The sequence below is a fragment of the Salmo salar genome, chromosome ssa14 (assembly GCF_905237065.1).
Source record: "Salmo salar chromosome ssa14, Ssal_v3.1, whole genome shotgun sequence".
NCBI lineage: Eukaryota > Metazoa > Chordata > Actinopteri > Salmoniformes > Salmonidae > Salmo > Salmo salar.
Window position 1 is genome coordinate 69,332,152 of NC_059455.1, and position 15,230 is coordinate 69,347,381.

Below are 15,230 nucleotides of genomic sequence, written 5' to 3' on the forward strand. Positions count from 1 at the left end.
TGGGGTCAGTACCACTCACCGGTTACATTGAGCACAGCCTCATGGCTGAAGCGTGTGTTGGCGATGTTGGAGGCCATACAACGGTACACCCCGGCGTCAATCCGCCTCACACCAGTCACCTGGAGGATACCCATTGGCAGGAGAGTGTACCTGGACAAGGGAAGCGGAGGGGTTTAGAGAGGTGTGAGTGCACACATAGATGTGACATATAGTTCTGATGAGAATTTAAAAGTTAGCTACTTTTTCAAAATCTCTGTCTGCAGCATGGTAGCTACATCGCTAATGTAGCAAACTATCTTGCAGGGTGACACCAAGCGCCAAGTTCATTAGCAATCATCCCAAAATAATAACATTATGAAACGTGTGTGTCTGTGTGCGTGTGTGTGTGCGTAGGAGTGTATAGGCCTATATACACTGAGTGTCCAAAACATAAGAAACCCATTCCTAATTTTGAGTTGCAGCCCCTTTTGCCCCCAGAACAGCCTCAATTTGTCAGGTTTAGACTCTACAAAGCGTTCGACAGGGATGCTGGCACATGTAGACTCCGAAGCTTCCAACAGTTGTGTCAAGTTGGCTGGATGTTCTTTGGGTGGTGGACCATTCTTGATACACAAGGGAAACTGTTGAGTGTGAAAAACCCAGCAGCGCTGCAGTTCTTGACACACTCAACCCAGTGCACCTGGCACCTACTGCCATACCCCACTCAAAGGCACTTAAATCTTTTGTCTTGCCCATTCACCTGCTGAATGGCACACACACAATCCATGTCTCAATTGTCTCAAGGCTTAAAAATCCTTCTTTAACCTGTCTCCTCCCCTTCATCTACACTGATTGAAGTGGACTTAACAGGTGACATTAATAAGGGATCATAGCTTTCACCTGGATTCACCTGGTCAGTCTATGTCATGGAAAGGTGTTCGTAAATGTTTTATACATTCAGTGTATTATGATGATGTTACCTGTTGTCGGTAGTACTGAGTGGGGTTCTGTCCCTTTCCCAAGTGATGTTGGCCTCAGGCACACTATTGACCTGGCACTTGAAGCGAGCCACACCGCCATCGTCCACTGACATGGACTCTGGGTGTGTGTGGAACTTAGGGAGGGCTGAGGAAGAAAGAACAACAAAAGTTATATCTCCATTTAACATTTATTGACACGGGATAGTCTCATTGAGAGAAAATGAGCAGCAGAGCCAACAATATTATACAAAAATATATATATAAGATGTAGATGTACATATACTTAATATGCACATGCACAACATATGAAAGTTGCTCATTCGGTCACGTGTGTGTGTGTGTGTGTGTGTGTGTGTGTGTGTGTGTGTGTGTGTGTGTGTGTGTGTGTGTGTGTGTGTGTGAGAAAGAGAGAGAGAGTGAAGGGAGAGAGCGAGAGAGATGGGGGGGCTACGGGATTTTGGTGTTGAACAGTATGCGCAGGACAGTTTGTGTCTGTACAGAATGCACGTGTTTATCTTAAATCTTGTCTGAACACAATGCTTTGTGTGTGTGTGTGTGTGTGTGTTTTGTATGTATCCAAGTGTCAGTACACTTAGTGGGGTGTACCATTCATCACCCACAATGTCACAAAGAAACACAAGAGATGAAAAAGTCTGAGGTGGTCTCAGGTTGCCAGATATGCAACTAAGGTGTTCTCAGCGTGGAGCATCATGCATAACAGTCTATAGATTCCGATTGGTTTTTGGGTTGCCAGGTATGTGACAATGGTGTTCGCAGTATGGAGAACAGAACAGACTCTCCTGTTTTGACAGAAAGGGGAATACAAGTAGTGATCTCCTATAGATAAGACAAAAGCCATTGTTTGACCTCCACTGTTTTTATGACTTCTGAGTAAAGCAGGGACATATAAATAATGTCTGGTGAAATGACTGTAGCATTACCCTGGAGTGAATGGGAGGACCTGGTAACATTCACTGCTGGTTCTCTCCTAAATCACATTCAGAAGGGAATATTATAGACTAATCGTGTGTTTGTGTAGCCAGGCTACACATTGAACATATTACTCATTGTAAAGCCTTGTTCACATTACCCATAAGCACTCAGTTACGAATGTCATGCATTTCAATGGGGACGTCCACAACGGAGGGAAAATGAAACGCCCCCCTTGCGTTTGAAGGCTCCGTTGCGAGAGAGACGCAGCATACTTAGACATTTTCCAAACTTTGCTTCGTCTTCAATCCAGCCAGAGTCCGTTGAGGAACAGAAAGTTACTAAACCACAGCAGAAGGTAAAATGTTTGGTTTTCGGTGATGTCTTTCTGGGATAGCTAGAAACGTATAAACAATTACTTAAGTTTATTGTGATTGTAATGATATATTTTTTTTATTTTAATTATTAGGTGGAGGTCGCTAACTACAGTGAGGTCCTGGGCGCTCTGGAGCAGGTTTTCATCAAGGATCTCTCTGTACTTTGTTCCGTTCATCTTTCCCTCGACTGCTCTCCCAGTCCCTGCCGCTGAAAACATCACCACAGCATGATGCTCCCACCACCATGTTTCACTGTCGGGATGGTGCCAGGTTTCTTCCAGACATGACGCTTGGCATTCAGGCCAAAGAGTTCAATCTTGGTTTCATCAGACCAGAGAATCTTGTTTCTCATGGTCTGAGTCCTTTAGGTGCCTTTTGGCAAACTCCAAGCAGGCTGTCATGTGCTTTTTACTGAGGAGTGGATTCCGTCTGGCCACTCTACCATAAAGGCCTGATTGGTGGAGTGCTGCAGAGAAGGTTGTCCTTCTGGAAGGTTGTCCCATCTCCACAGAGGAATTCTGGAGCTCAGTCAGAGTGACCATCGGGTTCTTGGTCACTTCCCTGACAAAGGCCATTCTACCCCCGGTTGCTCAGTTTGGCCGGGCGGCCAACTCTAGGAAGAGTCGCCATCATTCTTCCATTTAAGAATGATGGCGGCCACTGTGTTCTTGGGGACCTTCAATGCTGCAGACATTTTTTGGTACCCTTCCCCACAATCCTGTCTCGGAGCTCTACGGACAGTTCCTTCGACCTCATGGCTTGGTTTTTGCTCTGACATGCTCTGTCAACTGTGGGACCTTTTTATATACAGGTGTGTGCCTTTCCAAATCATGTCCAATCAATTGAATTTACCACAGGTGGACTCCAATCAAGTTGTAGAAACATCTCATGGATGATCAATGGAAGCAGGATGCACCTAAGCTCAATTTCGAGTCTCATAGCAAAGGGTCTGACTTTAGATGGGTAATCTTTGATTGATACAGTCTGTAAAATCAGTTATTTAGCTACTGTATTTCTAAGTGAAATTAGCACAAGTAGTGATTGGCTGGTGGAGAGCAACCATGCCAGAAAGAGTAAATTAACCATTTCCTTTAATACTCAATACTATCGTGTCTTGTGTTGTGTATAGATACGTAGGTGAAGTGTTTTCTGTGTATTGTACTGTATGTGTATTGAGTGTTAGATATGCCCTCTACATAAGTGACTGTTACGTAGGTCACCATTACATAAATAACACTAGTGAACCATAAAACAGTATGTAAGGCAGGTGAACTCACATGCCAGCTGAACTCGGGCCTTGCGGCTGACCAGCATGCCAAAGCGGTTCTGAGCGGCGCAGTCGTACTCTCCAACATCTGTCTCACTTCCGACTCTGTCTAGTCGTTTCTGGAAGCTCTGGATGAAGAGGGTCCCATTGGGCAGCACCTGTACACGCTCCCCCACAACTACGGGCAACCCGTTTTTGCGCCACGTGATCGAGATGGGACTCTCGCCCTCTACCTGGCAGTCCAGCATCAGTGGCCGATCCCGCACAGCGATGACGTCACTGGGCTCCAATAGGATCGCCAGCTCCTTGGCACCACATACATCTAGAAAGGGGCATGAAGAAGGTCATTGGCTCTTAAGGTTGAGAACATCAGTATTGGTTCATTTTGTAGACCAGTACAGTGGGGGTGATGCTATTGCATGTGTCTAATATCCCACTATGAGTGAATTCACAAAATAACTCAATGTTGGCTATATATAGTAGTTTACCCATACAGTACCTGTTCACCCAATCACTTTAAGATCAGATAAGAAGACCAGTAAGGGAGATTGATACTCTGACCCTATGGGACAATCCATTAAAGGAAAAACTTCAAACTGAATTTGTAAACTATATCTCACAGAACTTTGTACTGGGGCATTGAGCATGCCATGGCGGGAGCCTTGCCTGTCTCTAATCCATTCATAAACCAAGATTGCTATCCCATTCCCTATGTATCTGTGTTTACAAGCAAAGTCTGAGACGCATCAACACAGAAGGGGACCGGAATAGAGATGGACAGCCACGTTCGCCCGGGGACGAACTCTTCCAACCCCAGAAACTGCCCTTGACACTCTACACCGGCCTATTGATTGATGGCTGTGTTAGTTCCGCGTCCAAAACACTTTTATTGAAACCGGCCACAATAATAGGGCTGAATGCCGGGGAGTCATTGAGCCAAAGAGGGCAGGAACAATGGCTGAGATGGAGGCAGAAGATTAGAGAGGGTTAGTGGGGTCAAGTTAGGAGAACTTCTATTGAACCAAGCGCAGACCGGCAACAATGGCGCGGTGACGACACTCACACTTGTTCATACCCCACCTTCCAAAAACCCCCTAGAAATGCCCAACACCATAAACCTACACCCCCTCACCCCCTATGGGGGCCATCTGCCCCTCTTATGCCCCCCCTGCATCCCTGCCTCCCTTTCACCAAGGCTCCGGGGTGACTTTCCCATGCCACTGGATCACCCCATTCGCCTCTTGAAGTTGACCCCACCAAGATGGCAAGTCTTCCCAAAAACCGCTGTCCCGCCCTGACCCCTCAAGATGGCCGTTCCCTTTCTCCCAGCTGTTGAGGTGGGGGAGGGAGGGAAAGGGAGTTAGAGAGTGACACACCCGAAAAGCCTCAATGCCCCCTGCTCTTGAACTTGCATGATAAGACGCACCATCAAAATAATGGAGAACTTTTGCATCTGTTTATCTGAACTGAATAGTCATTTACAACATTAAAACTGTCTACACTGTATTTCTGATCAATTTGATGTTATTTTAAGGGACAAAAAAAGGCTTTTCTTTCGAAAACAAGGACATTTCTAAGTGACCCCAAACTGTTGAACGGGAGTGTAGCCCTTGCTACTTTGCACAGGACGCCTGTTTTCTAAGGGTACCTTGTCAAGCCTTAAAGAAAACCTTTTGGGACTGTATCAACAGTTAACTAATGAAACAGTGACGACACTGTTTTCGTATTGTCACCCCTTTTTTCTCCCCAATTTCATTGTATCCAATTGGTAGTAGTTACAGTCTTGTCTCATCGCTGCAACTCCTGTACGGACTCGGGAGAGGCGAAGGTCAAGAGCCATGCGTCCTCCGAAACACAACCCAACCAAGCCGCACTACTTCTTGACACAATGCCCATCCAACCCGGAAGCCAGCCGCAACATTGTGTCAGAGGAAACACCGTACACCTGGCGACCGTGTCAGTGTGCACTGCGCACCCGCCCGCCACAGGAGTCGCTAGTGCGCGATGAGACAAGGATATCCCTGCCGGCCAAACTCTCCCCTAACCCGGACGACGCTGGGCCAATTGTGCACCGCCCCATGGGCCTCCCGGTCGTGGCCGGCTGCGACAGAGCCTGGACTTGAACACAGAATCTCTAGACCACTGTGCCACTTGGGAGGCCCTCAAAATATAGTTTTTGAGTGGATTTTCCATTTAAGCTTCTACAGGCCCAAAGTGGTAAGTTCAGGTTCCAAGTTCAGCTCAGAACAACATAATATATCACATCCAGGCTGCATCACATCCGGCCATGATTGGGAGTCCCATAGGGCGGCGCACAATTGGCCCAGCATCGTCCGGGTGTGGTCGGGGTAGGCCGTTATTGTAAATAAGAATTTGTTCTTAACTGACTTGCGTGGTTAAATAAAATTAAAATAAATACAACATATATGGTATTCACACTTTTTCCACATTTTGTTGTGTTACCGCATGAATTTAAAATGGACTAAATTGAGATGTTGTGTCACTGGCCTACACACAATACCCCATAATATCAAGGTGGAATTATGTTTTAGAAATGTTCACAAATGAATTAAAAATCAAAAGCTGAAATGTCTTGAGTCAACAAGTATTCAACCCCTTTGTTATTGCAAGCCTAAATAAGTTCAGGAGTAAAAATGTGCTTAACAAGTCAAATAATAAGTTACATGGACTCACTATGTGTGCAATAATAGTGTTTAACGTGATTTTTGAATGACTACCTCATATCTGTACCCCACACATACAATTATCTGTAAGGTCCTTCAGTCGAGTAGGAAATTTCAAACACAATTTGAACCACAAAGACCAGGGAGGTTTTCCAATGCCTTGCAAAATAGGGCACCTATTGGTAGATGGGTAAATGTAAAAACAGCAGACATTGAATATCCGTTTGAGCATGGTGAAGTTATTAATTACACTTTCGATGGTGTATCAATACACCGAGTCACTACAAAGATACAGGCATGTTTCTTAACTCAGTTGCCGAAGAAGAAGGAACCCGCTCAGGTATTTCACAATGAGGCCAATAGTAACTTTAAAACAGTTACAGAGTTTAATGGCTGAGATAGGAGAAAACTGAGGATGGATCAACAACATTGTAGCTACTCCACAATACTAACCTACAGAAATGACTGAGTGAAAAGAAGGAAGCCTGTACATAATAAATTATTCCCAAACCTGCATTCTCTTTGCAACAAGGCACTAAAGTAAAACTGCATGAAATTACCTTTATGTCCTGAATACAAAGCGTTATGTTTGGGGCAAATCCAACACAACACATCACTGAGTACCACTCTTCATATTTTAAAGCATGGTGGTGGCTGCATCATGTTATGGGTATATTTGTCATCGGCATGGTAGATTTTATTTAGGACAAAAAGAAACAGAATAGAGCTAAGCACAGGCAAAATCCTAGAGGAAAACCTGGTTCAATCTGCTTTCCACCACACACTGGGAGACAAATTCACCATTCAGCAGGACAATAACCTATAACACAAGACCAAATATACACTGGAGTTGTTTACCAAGATGACACCTGAGTGGCCTAGTTACAGTTTTGACTTAAATCGGCTAGAAAATCTATGGCAAAACTTGAAAATGGCTGTCCAACAATGATCAACAACCAACTTGACAAAGCTTGAAGAATTTTTAAAACAATGTTTAAATATTGTACATAGCTCTTAGACACTAACCCAGAAAGACTCACAGCTGTAATTGCTGCCAAAGGTGATTCTAACATGTATTTACTCAGAGGTGTGAATGCTTATGTAAATTTGATAATTCTGTATTTCATTTTCAATACATTTTCAAACATTTCAAAAAACATGTTTTCACAATGTCATTATGGGATATTGTGTGTAGATGGTGGTGAAAAAAATATATTTCATCCATTTTTATTTCAGGGTGTATCACAAAGAAATGAATATTTTCTGAAGGCACTGTGTCAGTATAATGGACCAACATATTTTAGATATATGGCTTTCTAAACCCAGTTCAAATTGCTAGGCCACAGCCCAACTTTGCACTGAATAGCCACCATAATAATATGCATCTCTATAGCCTTTCTGCATTAGCCATTGCTTCTTGACGCATCGACAAAGAGATTGATCAAGGGTCCCCTTCTTTTGTGTCTGGATAAACGTATTCACAAGGCTTTAATCTGGGTGATGTGACGCCTTCAATGCAATCACTATGGCCACGGCTGCTACATATTGCTAGCTAGCGACAAGAAATTGGGTGCTAGAATAAGGCCTTTGAAGTTAGCCCACATGTGCTCTCTCTCTCTAAAACAGTCAAAAGTTGATCCAACTATGCTAATTATCCATTATTACCATGTGGTCTGTTCTTATATGGATGTGTGTTGGAGTGCTCAAATTAGAGGATGAATTCAATTTCAATTTCAGAGGTGGAGGGTCTGAAAATAGTTTTTGGGGGGTTTTCCTGAGCAGCAGGGATCCCCCACCCTGTCCTCACCCTAGAGGCTGTGACCCTAATCCTTCAGGGGTCATGAGAGAGTTGGAGGAGAGTTGATGGAAGGGGGGAGGGGGGGATGGAGGGATCCGGCCACCAGGTCTGTCACATTCACCCCCCCTCACTCGGTAAGCAATGTCTCCTGGGCCGCTGGCCCTGAACTTTACAGGCTATTGTGACGTGGACCAGTGATCTTCTTAGCCAGCCACCCACACCCCAAAAAGAGAGGGAGAGAGAGTGAAAGGGGGTCCTGAGCGCCGGGATAAGGCAAACATACGCAAATCCCCTCATTGATTGCGTTATGCCTTCCTCTAGCATTGCCTTCCCTGTCTCTTTCTATATCTCTGTTTGAGTGGCAGCCAGCTACAGCTAGACTATGACTGAAGAATCAGTATATTAAAACTGGGCCCTGGACCAACCTTCCACACAAAGTACCATAGGCTTTAATAAGGCGATAAACATTCTATTGAATGGACTTGGATGGAGGGATTGGCTGAGAAACTCGCGCTTTACAGGGCTGTTACAGTGCAATGAAGTTTTGTGGCAAGGAGAGAAAATTTGGTCTCACATTCGTAATCAGGTGGCATATTTGATTAAAAAAATCCACGGACACTATTGGCCTTAGTTTTATAATCAGTAGTGCATCAAATGTAGGCTGCACTTGTGCTGAAAATGTCTAAAAGTAGAAAACACATTTTTAAGCCTGCAGGCATAATGACTTATAACTTGATATAACTTGTTATGAGCTTTTATAATGTCTGATAAGTCTTGCAATATCTTATGGGGGGGAAAGTATAACAAAATATACTGTATATATATTTTTGAAGATTGAATTGTGACCACTTTCTTTGGCCACTTTGTTCATCCTCCACAACTGGCTATCATTTCAATTTCTGTGGCCGAAAAAGGATGAAAAAAGTGAGAAAAGCTATTGAAACTATCCTCCTTTCCTTCCTATCCAAAAAGTAAACCTGGGCTTTTGTGTGGGATTACAAATGTATTCTATGCACCTTGAAAAATTCCTCCCCTCCCCTCTTCTCTCCCCATTAGATCCATTACAGCAGTGGGGGCGCCGGCGTAAACAATGCCTGAATGCAGAGCTAGGGAGCTATAGAGCTAGGAGGAGAAATCCTGAAGGAACGGGGTGTGGAAAATGGGAATCGCTGGGAGGTGTGAGACTCAGTATCCAGCGGCAAGCCCCTTTGTCTCGCTAATGGGAGTTAAATTCTCTCCCTCGCTCCGTATCCCCATCTCCTTTTAGTGGTTATGCAAACATGCTATTGTAGCGGGCTACCGGCTTGCGAGGCGGGGGCACCCAAATTGCCCAAGTGTTTTGTTTGAGGATCGTCAATAGCTGGCATATGCCAAGTTCAAAGTGGAGTAAACACAACACCACTGTTTCCGATGTTGAGGAGGAAGCTAAGCATGTGCCACCCATGTTTGGACTCCTCCCTCACAGATGTAAATGGGGGGCAATTAACTAACACTGCATGCAAATTACTGCACTGATTTTGATTGTAATGGACACATATTATCAATTCATTGGGAGAAAAAAAACAATGAATCAGCTAATTTAGAGCTTGGCTTTCTTAGCTGTGGGTTTGTTTTCATGCCTGGAGACATTAACACATTTAATTGACAGCCTTACATTTCAGGCTAATTGCGTGTTTGGATCAACTACATAATCCAGGCTCAATTTGAAACATCTCCACTCCACCTCAACTCAAAGAGCCATGAAATCAGAACTGTCTCTTTTTTTGAACTATTGATCCTCTCAGTTCTTATTTATATCACCAGAGAAGGTCCCCAGAGGACAAAGAGCAGAAATGACCATCTGCATTTGGAGATTGGATTGTTTCTGATGGGGATGGACAAACACACCGGTCTTAAAAGGGCCAGGACAAATTTCGGCCTACTCTGGACCACTCGTTGGATCAATAAACAATAATCTCCAATGCGATGGGGAGGAGACCTCACTGCTTGCCCTCCCGTTTTTAATCACTGGGGTGTGGGCCAGCAGAAGGGGACACAGCTTATTCCTAGTATCAAGGAAATCTCATTAAACAGAGAAAGGCATTGTGGGCCATGGTGGGTCCTCCTAGGACATAACATAATAATCTACACAGAGGGCGCTATCTTGTAACGTCCTACCACACTGGGCCTGAGGGCTTTCGATAAATCGATCTACTGGTATATCTGCAGTACCTGGGTGGTGTTCAGTAGGTCATACTGTAGCAAAACGCTTTGCAACGGAAAAAAATAACTAGCGTTTCAAACTGGACAAGTTCAGATAGTCCCTGAAAGTTCGGCCCAGAGTTAGCAAACTATTATCTGCTCATTGATAGGGTCATTAATGCTTCTATTCACCTTTTCCATGTCTGAATGTCTGTTTGAATTTAACACTGGCTAAAGTATCTAGAACCTCTATGGTCATTTTGAGTACAAAGTCTTCCTTTTTGAATTTGATACCACAGTCACGACCACTGGATATGGCTTCAGAAAATGGCACCAAGCAAGGTACCATGTTGGTACCGTTGTAAATGTCATTGACAAGTCTGTGCTTTATTTACCTACACGAAGGGTTGGGACTTAATGAAAACCTACAATGATGCAGCCTTTTAATTCAAAACACCAGCTCCTCTGTAAAGGTTACCTCACACTCGGGGTGTTTTAATTAAAATAACGGATGTGTGTACTATACACTGGCGCTCGGGTTAAACATTGAGCATTGGCCTCCCAAGTGGCGCAGGGGTCTAAGGCACTGCATCACACTGCTATCCAGGTTCGGGTTCGATCTGTAGATCCGGGTTTGAACCGGCCGTGACCGGGAGACCCATGAGTCGGCGCACAATTGGCCCAGCGTCGTCCGGGTTAGGGGAGGATTTGGCGCTCTAGCGACTCCTTGTGGCGGCCGGGCGCATGCACGCTGACTTCGGACGCCAGCTGTACGGTGTTTCCTAAGACACATTGGTGTGGCTGGCTTCCGGGTTAAGCGAGCAGTGTGTCAAGAAGCAGTGCGGCGTGGTGGGTTTGTGTTTCGGAGGATGCACGGCTCTCGACCTTCGCCTCTCCCGAGTCCGTACGGGAGTTGCAGCGATGGGAGAAGACTGTAACTACCAATTAGATATCATGAAATTGGGGAGAAAAAAATAAGTAAAAAGTACAAAAAAATAATAATAACATTGAGCATTAATACCAGAGAGAAATAACTAACCAGGTGCTCGATCAGGCCGCTAATTGTCTGGCCGACTATTGATAAAAACCCAGGCAAAGAGCGATGTCTAATGTCCCAGGTGCCCTTGATGATAGACACACATGGAAGCTGAACTGGAACATTGGAGTGTGTCAGACAGTGTTCTGTGTTTGTCACCAACTTCAACTGACTGTTTGTCTCATATCTGCTGTAGTTCTGTATAGAGTGCCTGTTTTGGTCTCATTAATTGCACACCAATAGCAAATGGTACAACATATAACTCTCGTCAGATAATGGTTTGGATGGCAAAGCTTTAAGAATAACAATAGCATTGAACGGCATGGGAAGTACATGTCCCAAGAGTGCTTACTGCTTGTGTAATTAGAAAGAGCAGTACACATTTGAGCAGATCATGACAGGGTCTCCATAGGACTTCTCTGTCCCCATCATCCCATCAGTGAGTGTCAGTGATAGGGAAGACTATAGTAGGCTCATGCAGTGGCCAATGAATGGGAGCCGCTCTGCTACACAGGAAGAGTAGAGTGAACGTCTGAGGAGGTTTGAGGACCTAGTAGCCTAGGTGAACTCACACTATTAAACACTCACACTATTTAAGCACCTAGAGATGTAGGATATTGATTTGATCACCCTGTTGCGGGAAAACTTTCCTGCAATTCAGGACATTTAAAACTTGTAGTTTATTTGAAGGTTTAAAAAGGTTTCTGAAGTTTGTGATTTCCATTAAAACATTTCTGACTTGATTTTCCCTAATGAAAAATGTATCAACCCCTACAACAATGTCCATTGATTATAATCTACATTTCCTGTTGCTGCAGGATTCTTTTCCTGCTGTAGCAAAATGGCTCAAATTAAGCTCCTACATATTTAGGGATTGCGATATGCTAATATCATCCACTTCCATTCCGAATTGATCTTAAAAATAACGCTAGGTTGTATTTTGAGCGGAACATCCCTTTAAGAGATTAGTGACACTGGTTCTACATCTGCTTTACACAACACAGTGGTAAAAAACCCACACACCATGTCATCAGCACGCTATCAGTGTCTCTGTGTCAGGTTTCCCACGAGTCGCCCTGCATGCATGGGTTTTGGGGTGGGATTAGCTCTGTCAGATCCGTGCTGCGATAGGCCTGTCACGTTGGCCCCCATAATTGTATCTTCAGCAGGGGAGATCTGCCATGTATTACCATAAGCCCAAAGAGGATAGAGATGTTTCCCTCCTTTAATGCTGGATGGAGGGATGGAGCAGTGGCCCAGCACCGGGCTATTGTCCCTGTGTGGATTAAACCAATGGGGTGTCTTGTTGGACTTGGAGGGGTTCCTATGGTCCTATCCCTATATCTAGGTACCTCTGGATGGTGTGTGTGTGTGTGTGTGTGTGTGTGTGTGTGTGTGTGTGTGTGTGTGTGTGTGTGTGTGTGTGTGTGTGTGTGTGTGTGTGTGTGTGTGCGTGGTGGGGATGTGATGTGAACATGGTCACAAAGAGCTGTGGGAGGATTACCCTTGATGGACACACACACACACACACACAGCCTTTTTAATAAGGTCTCTGGGCCAGACTCACAGAGAGGGAGTGGGGCCAGTGTTATGGAGATGAGGGTGTGTGAGGGTCAGGTCACTACTGGGGCGGGGTGAGGCGCCTGGCCATTGTCTCCCTGGCTTTTCTTGTTCCCCCATTACCAACCACTCCATTGACCAGAAGGGGACCCCAAAGGTTAAGTCCCCCACCCTACCCCACCACCCTAGGTCACAACAGCCCCTTCTTTTTCCCTAAAAGGTCATAGGTCCCCCACCTAAACCCCTTTCTCTAGTCCAACTCTCTCACACACCTTCTGTTCTGCTCCTTCACTGAGTTATTGTTTAGACTGAGTTATTGTTTAGACTTATATGTTGCTGGATTTGATTACAATACAAAGGACCCCAACACACTGGGCCTAGGGCCTATTTTAAGTTAAGGCCTTAACTTTATAAATCATATGAAATGCTATATCTTAGTTTCTTTATATGAAGTATTTATATGAGTTGTTAGGCCTATGTGTTTTTGACAAACTTGGGGGGACATTTTTAAGAGGCAGGTGATTTTTTGGTACTGTTCTAAAAGGAGCTGAAATTAACTTGACTTTGATTTGATCATCACATTTTAGGGTTGAGGAGAGTTGTTCCTATCTGTAATTCCAATGTGGTTTAGGTGTTAGGCAAATTATATATGGGCCTAATCAAACTACCCTTGGCCTCTTCAACTCATTTGATATCACCAGATTTGGTCTCGATATTTATCGATTGACTTGAAAAAAGGTAGCACAAAATAGCCTCTTCTTTTTAAGTTTGAGTTGGGAGATTAACTCTACGTCAGCAATGGATGGAAGGGGAAGCGATCAAATTATTTTGTTGGCCTATAATTGAGAGGGAAAGGTTGTATCGAAAAGTTTTCATATTATTACATAGGCCTACCTTAACTCCAAAATAAGGAGCACACACGTGTGTATTCAATGTTCTCTGAAAAGGAACATATTACATTTTATCCTGAAAAGAGCAACATTGTTGTAACAGGAATAACCATACATGAATAGATCATGTTTTATATCTACGTGTAATAGCATCGCATTTTAAATCAAGAGAGAAAATACTGTGTCTAAAGAAATGTGGAGCCGACATAAAGAAAATGCATATGCTTACACACGGCTATTGAACCAGCAGAACCAGATGTTGTTCAATGACACAAACTAAACAATGAATAACAAAATGATTTCGATTCGAAATTATGCCGTTTCCATGAATTATAGGCCAACTGTTACATCCTAATTTCTTAAACACATAGACAGAAGAATGAACCGCTGAACAATTGTAGGCTATCAATAGGTCCCCAGTCCCCCACTCCATCAAAGTTGTAGTGCAAAAACAACAAACCCATATAACCGCATACATATTATAATAAAAAGCATACTTACTCAAACAGATATAAGCCGCCAAACAGGCGAGCAGCATCCCTGGCTGATTCATTTTTTACTAAAAATTAAGTATTTTGGTCTTGCTGAAATGTCTTCTGGCCCCCCCCCAAAATCCCCAAAATATATATTCCAATTGCTGAGATGTGTCTTCTTTCAAAGCTTTTGCTGAGATATCCTCTTTGGAGAGCTTGCAAGAAATTGGATTCACTTTTATTAAAACATTTCTACTGTTTTTTTAAATCCCTTGTCCAGCATATTGGCCGGAGCTGGCTACTGGTCACGTCCAAAGCTACTTTCAGAATAGTATTTTGTCTATTCAGGAGCCACGGAAGGGACAGCGGGCATTAGGTATGTAGCGTTATTGTTGTCTCCGCTGACACCTACGGTCAGTGAATGGACATTGATACAACAGCTTTCGCCTGCGCTAGCAGGTTGGTCCCCACTGAACCAATCACAGACCGCGGGGCGTTCGAGTGGAGGGGCGTTTTTCATGATTGATATTCATTTGAATGGAGGCCTGGCCACTTCTCCGCTCCGCTGCTCTGTCTTGATGTCACATAACAGAATCACCACCGACAGCTGTGGCCACCCTGGAGAGCAGTGAGGTGTCATGCGCTCTGTTTTCCTCAGGATATATTGGTGGCACAGGTCTTTTGACAATATTTTCAGCCTGCAGATATGCATTAATGATGTGGTTATAATGCATAATAAGACTTATAATATGACTAGATTGTAATATGTAATAAGGCGAAGCTTATAGGTTTATTTTAATTTGGGAAAAACAATATCAGCAGGATGCATATTTCTTGAACCCTTTCACATAATCTCTTTCATTTTGGCCATTGCCATCATAAGCCATAAGCCATATGACCTCAACCAAGTCCTTCTCTGAGCAGATCATGTGACATAATAGTCATACAGAACCTTATCCTGATATATGTCCTATGGCAAGAAATCCCATGACTGTGTGTTATGTAATGAAAGGCGAGATGAACACAGTGCAGTCTAATATACTGAACAAAAATATAAACGCAACATGTAAAGTGT

At 43.9% G+C, this 15,230-nt stretch overlaps 1 protein-coding gene across 2 annotated transcripts in view; it reads right to left on the bottom strand.

The window, feature by feature from the left end:
* The window catches only part of LOC106570197 (immunoglobulin superfamily DCC subclass member 3), a 35,619-nt gene extending 21,035 nt beyond the window's left edge, over positions 1 to 14,584 (bottom strand). The window contains exons 1-4 of one of the 2 annotated variants that reach the window (XM_014142269.2): positions 14,184 to 14,584; positions 3,544 to 3,855; positions 960 to 1,104; positions 20 to 150 (exon numbers count right to left, since the gene is read on the bottom strand). In XM_014142269.2, coding sequence (XP_013997744.2) covers positions 20 to 150; positions 960 to 1,104; positions 3,544 to 3,855; positions 14,184 to 14,235 — 640 coding nt within the window. In that variant the 5' untranslated portion in view covers positions 14,236 to 14,584. The remainder of the gene's footprint in view (positions 1 to 19; positions 151 to 959; positions 1,105 to 3,543; positions 3,856 to 14,183) is intronic. The other variant, XM_014142268.2, reaches the window with a different exon arrangement.
* Positions 14,585 to 15,230: the final 646 nt, after the last annotated feature.